At 37.6% G+C, this 19,272-nt stretch overlaps 1 protein-coding gene across 1 annotated transcript in view; it reads right to left on the bottom strand.

The window, feature by feature from the left end:
* TAOK1 (TAO kinase 1) overlaps positions 1-19,272 on the bottom strand; it is a 109,773-nt gene that overhangs the window by 53,206 nt on the left and 37,295 nt on the right. Inside the window, exons 2-3 of the mRNA XM_061389516.1 lie at positions 10,647-10,868; positions 2,266-2,337 (exon numbers count right to left, since the gene is read on the bottom strand). Of these exons, the coding sequence (XP_061245500.1) occupies positions 2,266-2,337; positions 10,647-10,778 (204 nt within the window). The 5' untranslated portion in view covers positions 10,779-10,868. The remainder of the gene's footprint in view (positions 1-2,265; positions 2,338-10,646; positions 10,869-19,272) is intronic.

The raw sequence follows: 19,272 nt of genomic DNA, 5'->3' as shown, positions 1-19,272 counted from the left end.
AAACAGTATAAAAACATTTTCCTACATATTTTACTAACAGCATTCCTCAATGACACATACCAAGAAATACACATAAACCTTCAGTTATAAGCTACTCCATGACAACCTTAGACACTTAGGCCATGTCCTAAACATAGTTACTCTTAAGAAGCAACCAGAGAACTCTAAGAATACAGGATACTAGGTCCATATCCAGAGACTCCAGAGGTTTGGCAGGTGTGGGATAGGAACTAGGAAGTCTATTTTTTGTCCTTGTTTTAGTTTTCAATCTTTATTATTGACTCGGGCCATATTTTCAAAGCCAGGGAAACTAGCATAATAGAAAACTTTAGAAAATATTTTGTACTAGAATGTAAGACCACATAATTCCAATGTTATTTCATAAGCCCTCAACAAAATAAAGCAAAATATGTTCACAATTTTTATATAAAATGTGTAAGATATAAATTCTAAACTCAGAAAATGTTTCCACAGCTTTCAAATTTCAAAGATAGTTGACACTTTTAAAACAAAACAAAACCCAGTATTTTTTCAGTGTAAAGTAATGTCAAGAAGGACATTAGTATTAGATGAGAATAGATGACTTCTAAATGAAACTTTTTATTCTAGGTGTGACTAATCAAACAGATTCCAATACAGTACAAGTGCACCTATGAAAGCTATTTCTAAAGTTGTGCTACAGAATGGAAAATAAGAGACAGTAACCGTATAAGAAATTGAGTTTTTTAGGTATCAAAATGATGGAACAGTAATATAATAGTGTTGTTGTACTCATTGTATGATCACCACGAAAACAAGATTTATCATAAAATAATGAAATTCCAAAAACGTAGAAAACCAAAATCTTTAAAAGTTAAAGACTGATCCAGCAATTCCAACTCTGATCAAACACCTAAAAGTCTGTACAGAAACTAAGGACTCAAAAAAAGTATTTGCATGTTTGGTGCTACTGCTGCTGCTAAGTCACTTCAGTCGTGTCCAACTCTGTGCGACCCCATAGACGGCAGCCCATCAGGCTCCCCCATCCCTGGGATTATCCAGGCAAGAACACTGGAGTGGGTTGCCATTTCCTTCTCCAATGCGTGAAAGTGAAACATCAAAGTGAAGTCGCTCAGTCGTGTCCGACTCTTAGCGACCCCATGGACTGCAGCCTACCAGGCTCCTCCATCCATGGGATTTTCCAGGCAAGAGTACTGGAGTGGGGTGCCACTGCCTTCTCCGAACCTATGTTTATAGTGGCAGTATTCACAATAACAAGGCAGCAACAGAAACCTAAGCATTCACTGACAGATGAATGGATGGATAAACACACACACACACACTCACAGGAATATCACTCAGCCTTAAAAAGGATGGAAATTTTGACACATACCACAACATGGATAAACTCTGAGAACATTATGTTAAGTAAAATAAGCCAGTCACAAAAGGACAAATGCATGATATCACTTACACGAGATACTTAGTCAAATTCATACAGACAGAAAGTAGAATAGTGATTTCCAGGGGCTGAGGGAAGGAGGGAATGGGGAGTTGCTGTTTAATGGGCAAAGAATTTTAGGTTTTTAAGATGAAAAAGAGCTCTGGAGATGAATGGTGCTGATGGATACAAAACAATATGAATATCCTTAATGCCAGTGAACTGAATACTTGAAAATGATTACAATGGTAAATGTGTTATATGTATTTTACCACAATTAAAAATAATTATGTTGAAAAATTAAAGATTTACAGATCCCAGTTTTTAAAAAGACTATATTCCACAAAATAAATTCATGCAATTAAATATACTGAAAAGCACTAATCATAATATTAATGAACTAAAGTATACTCATCGTAGTATTAATAATTGTATTTAAAAATTTTTTCATACTAGTTTTTTATAATCAGCCCTTAATTTCCAAATCATTAAAAAAATTACATACATATAATTTACTATTAAATGCATCTTATCCTAGTTTACTCCTTTAGAAACTGATAATCGAATAATATATTATACCACAGTTTAAAAAAATTAGAAACTGGGGCCAAGTTGGGAAGCTTCTAAGATGCCAGTAATGTGCTGATAATGGGCTCTAGGGACAAGTTAAATGGGTACACTCAGTTTGTGGGGGAAAAAAAAAAAAAAAACAGACTGAGATATATGTTGTATTTGTATGTACTTTCAGGTACGTTATACTTTTAGAAAAAAGTTCAAAATATCCTCAATTAAAAATAGCATGTCTTTTTCTAGCATGTGAATAAGAATGTAAATATCTCACTTACCTCAGTGGACTGCTTTCCACTGTAAGACATTTTCTTAATAGCCACCACTTCATTGGTGCGTACATCTCGGGCCTTAAAAAAAAACAAAGAAAGGATTATTGTAAAAATTAACAATCTGGGCAATAATTTCTTTGAGAATAAAAGCATTCATAAGCTACCTGTCAAAAAGGACATCAAAACTGACTATGAAGAACATTAAAAACCACCACCAATAACCATATAGTGAAACTTATCAAATCATCCAGGAGCTGGTACTTTGGAAAGAAATATAAAGCAGGGTTTAACTTTCAGAGATCTATTTAAGGAAAAAACAGAAATTTGAACAGCACTATAACAAAGAGACAACATGAGACTAGTATATATACATATAAGCCTATGCTAATCAATTTTGAAATTGCAATGAAATGGACAATTTTCTAGGAAGGAATAAATTACTACAACTGATCTTAAGAAGAAAATATGAGTAAAAGAAACAATGGTGGCAGACTGAAAAGAACATCAATGAACTATCTTTAAAGTACTCTTGAGTGGGGAATTCCTTGGCAGTCCAGTGGTTAGGACTCTGTACTTTCACTGTGGAAGGTGTGGGTTTGATCCCTGAAGTCCATGGAATTCTCCAGGCCAGAATACTGTAGTGGGTAGCCTTTCCCTTCTCCAGGGGATCTTCCCAGCCCAGGGATCGAACCCAGGTCTCCCACACTGCAGGCAGATTCTCTACCAGCTCATCTACAAAGGAAGCCCAAGAATCCTGGAGTGGCTAGTCTATCCCTTCTCCAGCGTATCTTCCCAACCCTGGAATTGAACCAGGGTCTCCTGCATTGCAGATGGATTCTTTACCAACTGAGCTATCAGGGAAGCCCAAATAAAGACCAGAAAACTCTAGAAATTTTTTAAATATTATAGAGCATTAGAAGAATTTTTCATTTGGATAAAATACACTATAATTACAGAAATACAAAAGATTTTTACTAGAAAAAATTTCATAATTTACCACATTTTTGTAAAGGGGGAAATAAATATATAAGCACTTCATAAATGCTGAAAATGTAGAAAGGGCCCCACTCTAAATACATTCAAATGCAAAAAAGGCCACATTCTTAGAAAACACAAATTAGAAATGTAGATTCTTAACATGATGAAAATGAAAGTCGCTCAGTACTGTCCAACTCTTTTCGACCCCATGGACTATACACAGTCCATGGAATTCTCTAAGCCAGAATACTGGAGTAGGTAGCCTTTCCCTTCTCCAGGGGATCTTCCCAACTCAGGGACCAAACCCAGGTCTCCCATATTGCAGGCGGATTTTTTACCAGCTGAGCCACAAAGGAAGCCCAAGAATACTGGAGTGGGTAGCCTATTCCTTCACCAGGGGATCTTCCCCACCTAGGAATTGAACCATGGTCTCTTGCATCACAGGCAGATTCTTTACCAACTAAGCTATCAGGGAAGCCCTTTCTTAACATGATAAATCACCTCTATTGTAAACAACTATTAATCAGGCTTAAGACAAGACTGCTAAAATGCTATCACAATTATTATTTAATAGTGCTGAAGTCAGTCTGAAAAAAAGTAACAAAATATAACAGGAAAGAACTAGAAGTTCCAGTTTCTATTTAACTAGAAAAGAAAAAGCCAAACTCCTATGTGTTAAAAAATTATACTATACATTAAGAAGGTACATGTGAATAGCTGCGAAATAATTAAAGTGGATTCACTAAAAGCATCAGAACCATCTCAAAACATCTTTTGGAAGAACTCATCCTCAATTCAAATTTTAAGGAGTTTCCAAAGATAAAACTTCTAAATTATTTTACGGTGATGGCTGCTAAACTCATATTTACTGATAATGATTGAAATGCACACACAAAATCGGTGAACTTATGGTATATAATTTATACTTAAAAAAAGACAGCACATCTGTAAATTATTTCTCAAGAGTGGCCTGAAAAAAAAAGACTCTGTTAAGTGGGCCTTGGGAAACTTACTCACATTCCAATTTCAATTACCAGTGAATTGGTTAGGAAACTGGCACTACTTATTGTAATGGGTGAATCAGATCTATCCGCAGAAGCTCTGGCTTGAATATATAATAAATTTATTTTTTCAAAATATTCTCTGCTTATCTAAAAACCCCTTTATTTTAATCAACATTTCTAAACAGCTATATTCCTTTCTTTTGTATCAGGTGAGATATACTTTACATACCATACAATTTTGGCATTTAGAATATTCACTACATGCAACCAACACTACAGTCAATTTTAGAACTTTCATCACCTCAAAAACAAAGTCCAAATTGTTCATTTAGAAATAGTTAAAATGGTAAGTTTTGTGTGTATTATACAATAAAAATCTTCTCCATTAACAAAAAAAGATAGAAACTCCATACCCTTTAGCTAACACCCTCCTGTTCTTTTCTCTGCCCATGCAACGCCAAGCAACAACTAATCTACTTTTCTGTCTCTCTAGAGATTTTGCCCTTTCTGGACATTTCATATAAATGAAACCAGGTAATATGTGGTCTTTTGTGACTGACTCTTTTCCAGATTCATGACTAATGATACTGAGCATATTTTCATGTGCTTCTTAGCTATTAACACATCTTTCTTGGAGAAATGTCAATTCAGACTTTTGCCCATTTTTAAATTAGATTGTTTTTTGATTGATTTAAGAGAGTTCTTTACATATTCTAGACACAAGTCCCTTATCAGATTATGGATATATGATTTACAATTTTTCTGCTCCTATTCTGTAGGCTGTCTTTTCACGACTTTGAAGCATAAAACTTTTTATTTTTGATTATAGTCAATTTATTTTTTTCTTTTGTTGCTCATGATTCTGGTGCCACATTTAAGAATCCTTTGCCTAAACTAAGGACATGCAGATATACCCCTGTATTTTCTTCTAAGAACTTAACAGTTCTAACCGTGACATTCAGGTCTTTGATCCATTTTGAGCTAATTTTTCTATGCTACGAGGTATGTGTGAGGTGTGTGCATGTTTGTGCTCAGTTGCTTCAGTTGTGCCCAACTCTTTGTGATCCCATGGACTGCAGCCCACCAGGCTCCTCTGTCCATGAAATTCCCCAAGCAAGAATACTGAAGTGCACTGCCATTTCCTTCCCCAGGGGATCTTCCTGACCCAGAGACTGAATCATCTCTGGGTCTCCTGCACTGGCAGGCAGGTTCTTTACCACTAGCGCCTCCGGGGAAGCCCAGGCTACTCTCCAGTTGCGGTGCACAGGCTTCTCATTGTGATGGCTTCTCCTGTGTTGTGGAGCACAGGCTCTAGGCACACGGGCTACAGCAGTTGCTGCATGTGGGCTGAGTAACTGCAGCTCACCGGCCTAGTTGCTTGGTGGAATGTGGGATCTTCCGGGACCAGGGATGAAACTGGTGTCCCCCTGCATTGCAAGGTGGACTCTTAACCACCAGACCCAGGGAAGCCATAAACTGCTATACTTTTAACTGGCCAAAGCTTAATTTAAAAGTGGGTACACTAAATGCCATGTAGTATTCTGGACTGGATTCTAGGACAGAGAAGAGACAAACCAGGAAATGTAGAAAAACTCGGGACACCAGTTCGATCCCTGGTTGGGTAAGTAAGATCTCACACGCCATGGGGCAACTGAACCCACATGCCACAACTAGAGAGAAGACCGCACTGTGCAACAGAAGATCCCACAGGCTACAACAAACACCTACTGCAGCCAAAAGTAAAAAAAATTATTTAAATAATAAAAATAAAACCCCACATAATAAAGAATACATAAAATAACACATTATAAAATAATTACATTCATTTTATTGATATAAATAATATACATTATTAATAAATAATACATGTTAAATTAAAACATGACCATTAATAAAATCCAAACATAGTAATGACAGAATTCAAATTAAATGACCAAGTTAAAACGAGATAGGACTTTTATTTATTCGTGTTTTTAAAAAGCAAAATATAAAAATATTAAATGTTCGTTAACATGTTTTCCTTCCCTTCAGGATCACATATCTTGCTTACTTATCATGTCTTACTAGTTCCTCTAATCTAGAACAATTTCACAACCCTTCTTTGTCTTTCATGATACTGGCATTTTTGAAGAATATACAGTGGTATTTTTAGAGAATGTAACTAAACTTGTGCTTGTCTGACAGTTTTTCAAGATTAGATTCTGATTATACACCCCTGGCCAGAACACTAGAAGAATATTGTGCCCTTCCCAGGGTATCTTATCTGGAGGTATACAATGTGTCCATTCCTCACTGGTGTTACCAATTTTACTCACCTACTAAAGGCATTGTCTCTGGTTTTCCAAAGTGAATAGTTAAAGTTACCATTTCCTACCTTGTATCTAACAAGCAATCTGTGGAGAGATACTTTAAAACCATGTAAATATCTTGCTCATCAAAAATTTCCCTTAGATTTAGCAAACACTAAAGCCCCAAACAAAATGACAGTTCACTATGATGATAACAAAATGCTGATTCCCCCCCATAAACACCTATGCCATTCCCTTCACATGTATCAGTCAGGCATTCTATTTTAAGGAAAACCTCTCCCTTTTCATCCATCCATCCTTCTCTATCATGGAAATTATGAATTCCCTTTTTATTAAATGGGTATAATTCACTACTATCTTTATACTGATGTTCAAATTCTTTCAGATTTGGCCCTCCAAGCTGGCTCCATTTTCTTTCTGACAGGCCCCATTTTCTTTTTCTTTTTTTTTAAAGCACTTTTTAGCTTTCTGATACAGGGTCTTATAAGGCTTATCCCTGCCCCTGCAAGAAAATGATACATTTCTCCAGAAAGCCTAGATGGGAGGTGAGTTTGGGGGAAAATGGATGCATGTGTATATTTGGCTGAATCGCTCTGCTGTGCAGCTAAAACTATCACAATATTAATCAGCTATACTCCAATATAAAATGAAACATTAAAAAAAATAACCTACATGTGGAAGAAGTCTCACAGAATATCTACTGAACACTGGCAGAAGACTTCATACAAAACAAACAAAAAAAGATCTCATACAACCAAAGTTGCAAGAATGATCACCATGTAACAGGGTAGGGTGAATTTAAAAAAAAAAAAAGGAACTGGGACAGGACTTGTGCCCCTGAGGGTGAGCTATGAAAGAACAAAGTTCCCTCAGTGTGGGAATCCCCTTCACTTCTTGGGAGATGGGCTGGGACAGACAGTGAGCTTCACAGGCTCAGAGAGAGTCCAGCAACCAGCCTGCAGGAGACAGGGCAGGCAGAGACCAGCACAGATGGTCCTGGCCACCTCCCTTTACTCCCCACCCCAAAATGCACATCTGAGCCGCAACAGAAATCACAAAGGTCTGTCTAGTCAAAGCTATGGTTTTTCCAGTAGTTATTTATGGATGTGAGAGTTGAACCATAAAGAAAGCTGAGCGCCAAAGAATTGATGTTTTTGGACTGTGGTGTTGGAGAAGACTCTTGAGAGTCCCTTCGACTGCAAGGAAATCAAACCAGTCAATCCTAAAGGAAATCAACCTTGAATATTCATTGGAAGGACTGATGCTGATGCTGAAGCACTTTGGCCACCTGATGCAAAGAGCTGACTCTTTCATAAAGACCCTGATACTGGCAAAGACTGAGGGCAGGAGGAGAAGGGGGTGACAGAGGAAGAGATGGTTGGATGGCATCACTGACTCAATGGACATGAGTTTGCGCAAATTCCAGGAGATAGTGAAGGACAGGGGAAGTCTGGTGTGCTGAAATCCACAGGGTCGCGAAGAGTCAGACACAACTGAGGGACCAAACACAAGTTAACACACATGTAAAGGGACAGGCAGGGCCCTACCACAGCAGCCTCATTTTCTAGGAGCTCACAGTAGATGTGGCCCCACCTCTATGAGCTCAACACTGGTGGATTCACACTGCTACTGGCAGCTTTGCAAGCTCAGTGTCTGAGGGGCGTTATGGGGGATTACTGGTGCTTCCAGAGATGGGGAGGTCCAGTATTGGCAACTGAAGGATTTGAGGGCACAGGCACACAGAGGCAGAGCCTGGGTCTGGACTGATTCTGTAGCCCCCATGGCAGGTCCAGGTGCCTGATTGTGGTGGATCTCCCCAGTTGGTTTTGTGAGCACAGAACCTGAGGGATATCCAGGGTGACGGCCTGTATTCCTCAACTGAGGTGGGGCCAAGGGTAGTGCCAACTACAGTGTACTTTGTGAGTGCACACAGCAGGCTGCACCACAGAGCCCACTTCCTGGTGGACAGCTTCTGTGGAGGAATACACAGTGGCTGCACTCCCAGCAGAAGCACCCCATTCCTACCTACCTCATACCATAGCTCAGAAACCAATTTGGGGGCTTCCACTGCAATAACTGGGAAGCAGACCTTATCTCCAACAGGGCTGTGACAATTACAGAGCAAACAGGAGGCCCTGCTCAACATCCAGTGCACTATCAAGAGGATAAAAGTCACCATACACCGAAGAAAGACGTGGCAGGCATCTGTATTAAAAACAGTCCCTGGGCCAAAAATATCAGACTCACAAAGGCTACATAAGGATGCTCTCACATAATGAAAAGGAAAAAGAAATACTATGTGAGCATTAGCCAAGGAAACCTATCAATAATATCAAAAGTAGATTTTTAAAGCAAGAAATACTGTAAAAGGTAAAGAGTGAAATCTTAATGGTAATGGGACAATTCAACAAGATACAGTATGTCTAAATTTGTATATTTCTAGTAACAGATTAGAAATGTAAAAAATAAAACAAGATAGAGCTAAAAGGCAAAATAGATATCAGTGGAGATTTTGAAACACCTCTTTCAGTTACTGACACAACACACAGACAAAAACAAACTAGTAAAATCAAAAGACTCAAAAGATCTGAAGACTATAACCTACAAATATTAGCTATTTGACATGCATAGATCATCACACCAACAAAATTTTCCAGTGTACACACTAGAAGAAAATAATCACAAAAGATACATTGACTGATCAAGTAACCCAGATACACAAGGAAATCCTGAAAACTCAATTAAAAAAGAATACCCAATTTTCAAAAACTGGATGTAATATTTGAACAGATACTTCCAAAGACATGTGAATGGCCATTAAGCCTATGAAAGAGAGCTCAACATCACCAATCATTAGGGAAATTACACATTAAAACCTAACTAAAATACCATTATACACCCATCAAATTAACTCCAAATGACCATCAACATCTAATGCTGGCAAGGATACATACACTGAATTCTCATACACTGCAAATGGGAGTGTAAACTTTCTACTTAGTGAAAAAAGTCTGGCAATTGGCCATAAAACTAAATATACACCTTCAACAAATCTTAGGTAATTACTTAGAAGAAATGAAAAATTGGGTCCACAAAAAGACTTTTGTGGACTTTTGTAAATAAAAAAATCTTTAAATTCAAAAATGTTATTAAAAACAAAGAAGGACATCATGTATTAATAAAGGTTCAATACATCCAGAAGATATAATTGTAAACATTCACATACCTATGGACAGATCATTATGTATAGACAGTTCTACAATAACAGTTGGAAACTTCAACTGTTATTTAGTCACTAAGTCATGTCCAACTCTTTTGCTACCCCATGGACTGTAGCCCATCCAGGTTCCTCTGTCCATGGGATTTTTCAGGCAAGCATACTGGAGTGGGTTGCCATTTCCTTCTCTAAAAGATCTTCCCAACTCAGGGATCAAACCCACATCTCCTGCGTTGGCAGGCAGATTCTTTACCACTCAGCCACCTGGGAAGCCCTGAAGACTTCAATACTCGAAAGGAGAGGACAACCAGACAGAAAATAAGTAAGGAAATAGAGGACTTAACATAATAAACCAACCAGATTTACAGAATGCACATTCTTCTCAAGTGCACATGGGATATTTTCCAGGATAGACCATGTTGTGCCAAAAACCAAGTCTCAACTGATTTTAAAAGATAGGTATCATCCAAAGTATCTTCTCTGACCTCAACGGGATTAAGTCAGAAATCAATAACAAAAAAAGGAAAAAAAGGAAAATTCACAAGACTGTAAAAATTAAACAGCATACTTTTAAACCAATGTACCAAAGAAGTCATAAGGCATGGTAGAAATACTGAGAGTTAAATGAATAAAAAAATACAACACATGGAAACTTATGGAACCAAGTGAATGAAGTGCTCAGGAGGATATACATTCATTCCCATTTTTTAATAAGCCAAGAAACTCAATAACTAAAACTACTGTCATATTATATACACACAGCAATACAAGTGACTATAAAATGAACTATGGCCTCTGTCTCTTTATATTATTATTTTTTATTTTTCCATGACTGAATTTTAAGTATTCTGGTCACTGACTTAAGCCTTTAACACTTACAAAATAGACTGCTCCAAAGCTTCCATGGCCAATTTCTCTGAGATCTGTGAAGAGCTTCTCTGGATCTTCTTTGAAGAAGAGCTCTGCAATTTCAGGGTCCTTCAGGCTGCCCGCACGGTTGGTTGATGGCATCCTGCTGGGCAATCAGCTGTCTGATTCTAATTTTATACTGCTATCCCAATCCTTGGTTCATCTGTATGAATGAAGCCACGCTGGCATAAGCTATTGTAGAGAAACAAGAGAAGAAAAAAGTCAGGAAAAGCTGCTAAGAATAATTTGTATAAGATCATTTTCTGATAGCATATATAAAGTTACTTCAGGCCGAGAATTTCACTGAGAAAGAGTGTGATCTGCTAGTTCTGCTGCTAAGTCATGTCCGACTTCAGTCGTGTCCGACTCTGTGTGACCCCATAGACGGCAGCCCACCAGGCTCCCCCGTCCCTGGGATTCTCCAGGAAAGAACACTGGAGTGGGTTGCCATTTCCTTCTCCAATGCATGAAAGTGAAAAGTGAAAGGGAAGTCGCTCAGTCGTGTCAGACTCTTAGCGACCCCATGGACTGCAGCCTACCAGGCTCTTCCGTCCATGGGATTTGCCAAGCAAGAGTACCAGAGTGGGGTGGTGCCATTGCCTTCTCCAATCTGCTGGTGCAGGAGTTCCTAAATCTGGCTCATCATCACAATCACCTGTGGGGCTTAAAAAAATAAAGGATTCCGATATACAGGTCAGGAAGCAACAGTTAGAACTGGACATGGAACAACAGACTGGTTCCAAATAGGAAGAGGAGTACATCAAGGCTGTATATTGTCACCCTGCTTATTTAACTCATACGCACAGAGTACATCATGAGAAACGCTGGACTGGAAGAAGAAACACAGCTGGAATCAAGATTGCTAGGAGAAATATCAATAACCTCAGATATGCAGATGACACCACCCTTACCGCAGACAGTGAAGAGGAACTAAAAAGCCTCTTGATGAAAGTGAAAGAGGAGAGTGAAAAAGTTGGCTTAAAGCTCAACATTCAGAAAATGAAGATCATGGCATCCGGTCCCATTACTTCATGGGAGATAGATGGGGAGACAGTGGAAACAGTGTCAGATTTATTTTTGGGGGGTCCAAAATCACTGCAGATGGTGACTGCAGCCATGAAATTAAAAGATGCTTACTCCTTGGAAGGAAAGTTATGACCAACCTAGACAGCATACTCAAAAGCAGAGACATTACTTTGCCAACAAAGGTCCGTCTAGTCAAGGCTATGGTTTTTCCAGTAGTCGTGTATGGATGTGAGAGTTGGATATGAAGAAAGCTGAGTGCCGAAGCATGGATGCTTTTAAACTGTGGTGTTGGAGAAGACTCTTGAGAGTCCCTTGGACTGCAAGGAGAGCCAACCAGTCCATTCTAAAGGAGATCAGTCCTGGGTGTTCACTGGAAGGACTGATGCTAAAGCTGAAACTGCAGTACTTTGGCCACCTCACGCGAAGAGTTGACTCATTGGAAAAGACTCTGATGCTGAAGGGTTGAGGGCAGGAGGAGAAGAGGACGACAGAGGATGAGATGGCTGGATGGCATCTCTGACTAGATGGACGTGAGTCTGAGTGAACTCCGGGAGTTGGTGATGGAGAAGGAGGCCTGGTGTGCTGCAACTCATGGGGTCACAAAGAGTCGGACACGACTGAGCGACTGAACTGAACCACACATAGGGTAAGCATTACCAGACACACAATTTAAAAATTAAATAAATGTTTACATCTTAGAAGGTTTATCTAATCCTTACCTAATTCTCAGGTAGTGAGCCCACTGGCAGAAGACACAGGCTATTAAAAAAGTATGCATGCCAACTTAATGTGTACCCATAGGAAGTTTCTAACAACAGAAAGGTTAGATTCCCATCTATTAATGATTTTCAAATGTAAGAAAATACACAAAGAATTTAACTCAGTAAGTTGTCTTTCTTTTCCTTTCTTATGCCAGTGTTTAATCAACTCTTCATACAGACATTCCAAAGAAAAATGCAATGGGAGAAAGTAATGAATTTAACAGACAACTAACTGCTTTCTCTATAAAAATGACTCACATTAAAATATAGCCTTTATCAAATCTGCTTCATTAGTAAGTAGGTATTACAAACAGCAGAATTACCAGGGAATTTGTTGGTTATCAGTTCCTCTATATCAGATTACCTAATTTAAAAAATGGCTGTCATAATTGAGAAGCTTCAGAATCTAGGTTCTGGAATGACACTACCTGAATATGTCCTGGCAACACTAATTACAAGCTGTGAACTGAGTAGCCTTATTTTCCTAAACGGTAGAATGAAAACAATAGCCTACCTAATACAGTGGTTGGTGAAGGTTAAATGAATAAATATAAGCATAGATTAGTATTCAGGCATAGTAAGCACTACATTAAATGTTAGCCACTTAACTAAATAAATTCACCAATTAAAAAAAAATCTCCCAAAGCTATTTCACTTGCCTCCTAATTAATGTCATTAGATTCTAACTCTCCTCCACTTCATAAAGCTTTTAAGCAGGTATCTAAAAAGGTCCAGAAACAAACCCATGTATGTGTACCTAGGAATTTAGCATACAATTAAAGAAGAAACAAATTTTGTCCAGAGAACTAAGAACCCATTTGGAAAAAATTAGAGAAATTATATCCCTATCACATACCTTATATAAACACTACTGCTAAATGGCTTAACCAGGCCTCTCAAATCAATGAGTGAAGAAAAGTATTTGAGAAAAATAAGTGTTGTTGAGAGACACCAATAGCTATTTGGAAAAAAAAATAAAACACCTGTTTCTCAAACTAAATGTCAGAATTACATACGGGTTAGAAAAGCAAATATTAAACTTGGAAGGAGGGGCCATGGAAAGACTTCAAATAAAAGGGACAAATAATAAACTTGGGGAAAAAAATGTTTGAAACTTACACTTACAAAGGGTTAGTATTTCTAATATGTAAAAAGTTTCAACAAACAAGACAATAATCTGACAATCTTACATTCTTAATATACAGTTTCTAAAAACAGCATGCACGCACGTACACACAGACACACACAAAGAAAACACTATCCCAACAGCTCAGCAGAGACATGGGTAGTTCACAGAAGAAAGAAAAAAATACAAAGAAAAGAAACAGTCATTAAATATGTGAAAATATGTTCAACATCACTCAAAGTATAAGAAATACAAGTTAAAACTAACCTAAGATTTAATTTTATACCTAGCAGAACAGCAAAAATCCACCACACACTGACATGTGGTGGAAGAGAAATACGCGCTTTTATACAGTGGCAGTGGTATTGCAAAAACAGTACAAAACCTATGGAGAAAAACCTACAAAAATCAAATGTACCCTTAACATTTCACACAAAAATCCAATTCTAAGGAACCCATATCAAAAACACTTACATAAAATATAAGCAATGATAAGTGCACAAAGTGAGGAACTGGGGGAAGTCCCTGCTGGTACAGTGCTTAGGACTCCACGCTTCCACTGCTGGGGGCTTGGGCTGATCCACAGTGGGGGAACTAAGATCCCATAAGCATTGCGCACACTTCCCCCCACCCCCAAATTAAATAAAAAGATAAAAAAAACAAAGTGAAGAACTGGAACTCATTACACTGCTGATGGCAATTTGAAAAGGTACAACCATTCTAGAAAACCATTTAACAGACGCTTATCAAATTAAATAAACATTTATTATGTGATGTAACAGTTCCTTAACTAGTTATCACTTATTCAAAAGTTATAAAAACAAAGGCACACACAAAGACTTGTACATAGCAGCTTTATTAATAATAGTCCCAAACTGCAAATAATACAAACATCTATCAACAAATATTTATATATATATATATATATATATAAAATAAAACTGTGATATATTCACACAATGAAATTCTTTTAAAAGTAATAAAAAGGAATAAACTACTGATCCATGCAGCAACCCAGAAGACTATCAAAAGCATTATGCTCCATAACTCCCTGGCAGTCCAGAAGTTAGGAATCCAAGCTTCCACCTCAGGGAGTGGGTTTGATCCCTGGTCAGGGAACTAAGATTCCACATGTGGGCAGGAGGTGGAGGAGGGGTGGAACAGCCAAAAAAGAAAAAAGAGGGCATTATTCTCAAGGGGAAAAAAAAAAAAAGGCCAGAAATCAAACAGTAAAAACTATATGATATCCCTGATAAATTTTCAAATAGGCAAAACTAGTATACAGTGAAAGATTCATGGTTGCTTGGATCAGCTTTGGGAAGAAAAGAGGAATTGACCACAGAAGGGCTCACAGGAACTGTCTAGGGTTCTAGAATGTTCTCTACTTTGATTTCAGTACAGAATCACTCCTGTCAAATTCAAACTATATTAAAATGGATGCATTTATGTATATAATACCTCAAAGTAATAACTTTAAAAAATAAAAAGGTTTAAAATCTAAAATATATAAGTATATACAACAAATTTATGAACAAGGTATAGAAGGATGTGTATTAAAATGGTAACATTTTCTTTGATAAAGTAAGGCTATGAACAGCATTACTTGTTAACCTAGACATCTATATTATCTGAATTTTTATACCAACCACTTCTAAAAATTAAAAAAATTTTTGAGAAAAATAGAATATATTTTTTCAACTAGAAGCATACACACTCCAACTAGAGAGAACATCTAAAAGGTTATTAGCACTTTAACTTACAAAAGACTAATTCATTAAAAAAAAATCTGTATATAAAAAATTGAGTTGAACACAAAAACTGAAATATCCAGAGCACACAAAACTAAGGGTTATTATTCCTTAAATATGGTGGCATCATCCAAATCACTGAAGAAATAACGAATCCACCAAAATATAAATGACCAAAGGATATATATAAACATTCCAAAAACAGGTAATGTAAATGACTGTGGAGAGGAGTCAAAACTTGAAAGTATAGCCATGAATCTTCTCATTTCATTTTTCTCCTTTATCCCTTTATCTCCCAGTTTTGACCTAAGAATGTGGTCTAAGTTACGAAACTATGTTTAGGGTGCTGACAAAAAACACTTAAAGAAATTCTCCCTGTGTCCAACGGGCCAGGAAAAGGGAATCCTGTGATCTGGAGATTGGCAGGAGGGAATGCCTTCTTTTTGGTCTTTTTTCTCTCCTCAGCCATAGAATAGCACTGTCCGAGCAAGAGAAAAAAACCCCAATGAGAAAACCAATCTCTCTGGTCAGAAAAATTGGGAAAACAGGGCCTTTGTCATCCAAAAAGTATGAAGGGGAATTCCCATTATTTTTTTCCCCTCATCTCTCTCCTTTCCCCACTTCACTTAAGGGCAACCCCAGATATAGGGAGCTGTACAATGCAGAGGTCTAAAAGCTCTGACAGAAACATGTCTTTCTGGAACTGGGAATAAGGAAGGCCCTGGAAACTGAAGAGCATGGGGGAAATCATGGAGAGGACAGAGCTGGAAAAGAGATCCCCTAATTCTCTGTACACGGAGAAGGCAATGGCACCCCACTCCAGTACTCTTGCTTGGAAAATCCCATGGACGGAGGAGCCTGGTAGGCTGCAATCCATGGGGTTGCTAAGAGTCGGACACCTGAGCGACTTCACTTTCACTTTTCACTTTCATGCACTGGAGAAGGAAATGACAACCCACTCCAGTGTTCCTGCCTGGATGATAATCCCAGGGACGGGGGAGCCTATTAGGCTGCAATCCATGGGGTCACACAGAGTCGGACACAACTGAAGTGACTTAGCAATTCTCTATACAAACCAGTACAATTATGATTTATGTCTGTGTAAATAGACTCAAAGAGGTGCAGCAAAGCCTATGCTAAAGAGGACCTAATCAATGATATACACCACTGCCCAAGTCTCAGATTATCACTGAGAGGTACACTGAAGGGCAAATCCAAAGAGCACAGCAAAGGTTTTGAAAACAGAATTGATGGTAGAACTAGTTTCCACAGAAAGTAAGACAGAACTTGCCATCTAACCGGTAGCTGTCTGAAATGAACAAATCAACACTCTCCAGAGGATATGACCAGGATCAGAAATGACAATATTCAAAATGTCCAGGAAAAAATCCAAAATTACTTTTCATGTAAAAGCAAATAAATAATATACATAACTGGAAAGTGTGACAAATTATCAAGTGAAAAGGGGGCCAACAGATGCCTATTTTAAGATGACTCATGTTGGAATTATCACATAAAGAAATTAAAGCAGCTATTATAATCAAATGAGATAATGGTTAACACTCTTGAAACAACTGAAACAACAAAGTTCTTAGCAGAAAAACTATTTTTTAAAAAAAAGAACCACATGGAAAATTTGGAACTGAAAAATACAGTATCAGAAACTTTTTTAAAAATTCATTGCATGGTCTCAACCAGAGAACAGAGATGATAGAAGAAAGAGTAAACTTGAAAGGAGAGCAAATGAAATTATCTAAAATGAAATACGAAAAGGAAAAAAATGATTGAAAGAAATGAATGGAGCCTTAGTGACTCATAGGACAATATCAAACTAAGTTTTACATCACTGACATTCACATAAAGAAAGGAAAAATAAATTGGTAGAGAAAAAAATTGTTTTGGTAATGGCAGAAAACTTCCTAGATTTGACAAAAGATATAAATTTAGAGATTCAAGGAGCTCAGTAAATTCCAAACAGGAAAAATTCAAAGAAAATCAGGGCTGTCCACATCATAATCAAAATGCTTAAAAACAAAAGTAAACAAGAATTTGAATGACCACAGATTTTGCCAAGAAACACTGGAGGTCCCAGAAAGTAGAATAATATATTTAAAAGGTGACTGTGTTCCCAGTAGATCTGCTCTAAAAGAAATACAAAATACTAAACAAAAGAAATTTGGAGTGGCTACATTAATATCAGACAACAGATTTCTGAACTGGGTTAGCCACAAGGGATAAGGAGGGACTTACATAATGATGGTATGCCATTATCAAACCCTAAATTTGTATTCACCTGAATAACAAAAGAACTTCAAATAAAATGAAGCAAAACTGATACAACTGATAAAGAGAAATAGGACAAGCCTATAATTATACTGAGAGCCTCCAACACTCCTTTCAGAACTTTAAAAGTAGTCTGAAAATATACAGAACACTGTAGAACACCACTATCAATGAATGTGAGAGGGTGGCAGAGGATGAGATGGTTAGAGAGCATCACTGACTCAATGGTCATGAATCTGAGCAAACTCCAGGAGATAGTGAAGAACAGGGGAGCCTAGCGTGCTGCAGTCTATAGGGTCCCAAAGAGTCAGACACAGCTGAACAACAACCCCAAAAACTTAGCTACTGATAGCCTACTGTTGAACGGAAGCCTTATTGATAATACAAAGTCAATTAAACACACTTTGTATGTTATATGTATTATATACTGTATTCTTACAATAAAATAAGTTAGAGAAAAAGAAATGTTAAGACAATCATGAGGAAGAGAGAATACACTGACAGTACCTACATGTATTTACTGAAAAAAGCCTGCATATAAGTGGACCCATGCAGATCAAATCCATGCTGTTTGAGACTCAACTGTAGTCTCTGCAAAGATTACACTTTACACTGTTAAGCTAGAGTTAACATAGAGTCATCAGTGTAAAACTGACAAAGGTACTTGATTTGAATCTTGTTCATCTTCAAAAGCTGTCATGAAAAACTAAGGGAAAAGAAAACAGCAGAGAGGAACTTTCACAGCAACCCTAACCATAAACTCCTTAATTTCTGCCGAACATAAATATTAAGTACATAAATACCCAAAGTACAGTACTAATACAGCTTGCTAAACTATCAGTTCAGTTCAGTCGCTCAGTCGTGTCCGACTCTGCGACCCCATAAATTGCAGCACGCCAGGCCTCCCTGTCCATAACTCCCGGAGTTTACCCAAACTCGTGCATCGAGTCGGTGATGCCATCCATCCATCTCATCCTCTGTCATCCCCTTCGCCTCCTGCCCCCAATCCTTCCTAGCATCAGGGTCTTTTCCAATGAGTCAACTCTTCACATGAGGTGGCCAAAGTATTGGAGTTTCAGCTTCAGCATCAGTCCTACCAGTGAACACCCAGGACTGATCTCCTTTAGGATGGACTGGTGATCAGGCTTAAAAGATATAAGCATGTGTAAAAAGTTCTATGAGACTGCAATAATCTTCCTTACAAAAGAAAAAACCAGACTATTAGATTATATTTTAAAGATATCTAATCTGTTCTTCAGGGAAAATATCATTATTATAACTCACCATATCTTTCCTACTAAAAGAGAATAGTAAAAGATTTTAAGAATCCTATAAACAGCAAATGAGATCTAATTTGTTTCTGTTCCATTAAAATAGACCAGAGAAGCTTATCATTTATTAGGCTACTGAGGGCTGAATGTAAACGATAACACAGTTTCTGTGGATGAAATCATTTTATTCAATCCTAAAACGCAAATCTCTAAGAAAGTTAATGAAACTAGAATTAAAACCCAATATACTTTAAAATCTCAGGCTCTTAGGATTTTCAGAATTAAGTAACTGCTCCACATTTGCAAAAAGTCAAATAATTGACAATAACATCAGTCAAGCAATAGAAAGAAGGGGAAAGGGTACTGATAATCACAGCATAT

The sequence above is a fragment of the Bos javanicus genome, chromosome 19, assembly GCF_032452875.1.
Source record: "Bos javanicus breed banteng chromosome 19, ARS-OSU_banteng_1.0, whole genome shotgun sequence".
Classification (NCBI taxonomy): Eukaryota; Metazoa; Chordata; class Mammalia; order Artiodactyla; family Bovidae; genus Bos; species Bos javanicus.
The sequence above is the reverse complement of the archived record's forward strand: the minus strand, read 5'-3'. Positions and strand labels throughout refer to the sequence as shown.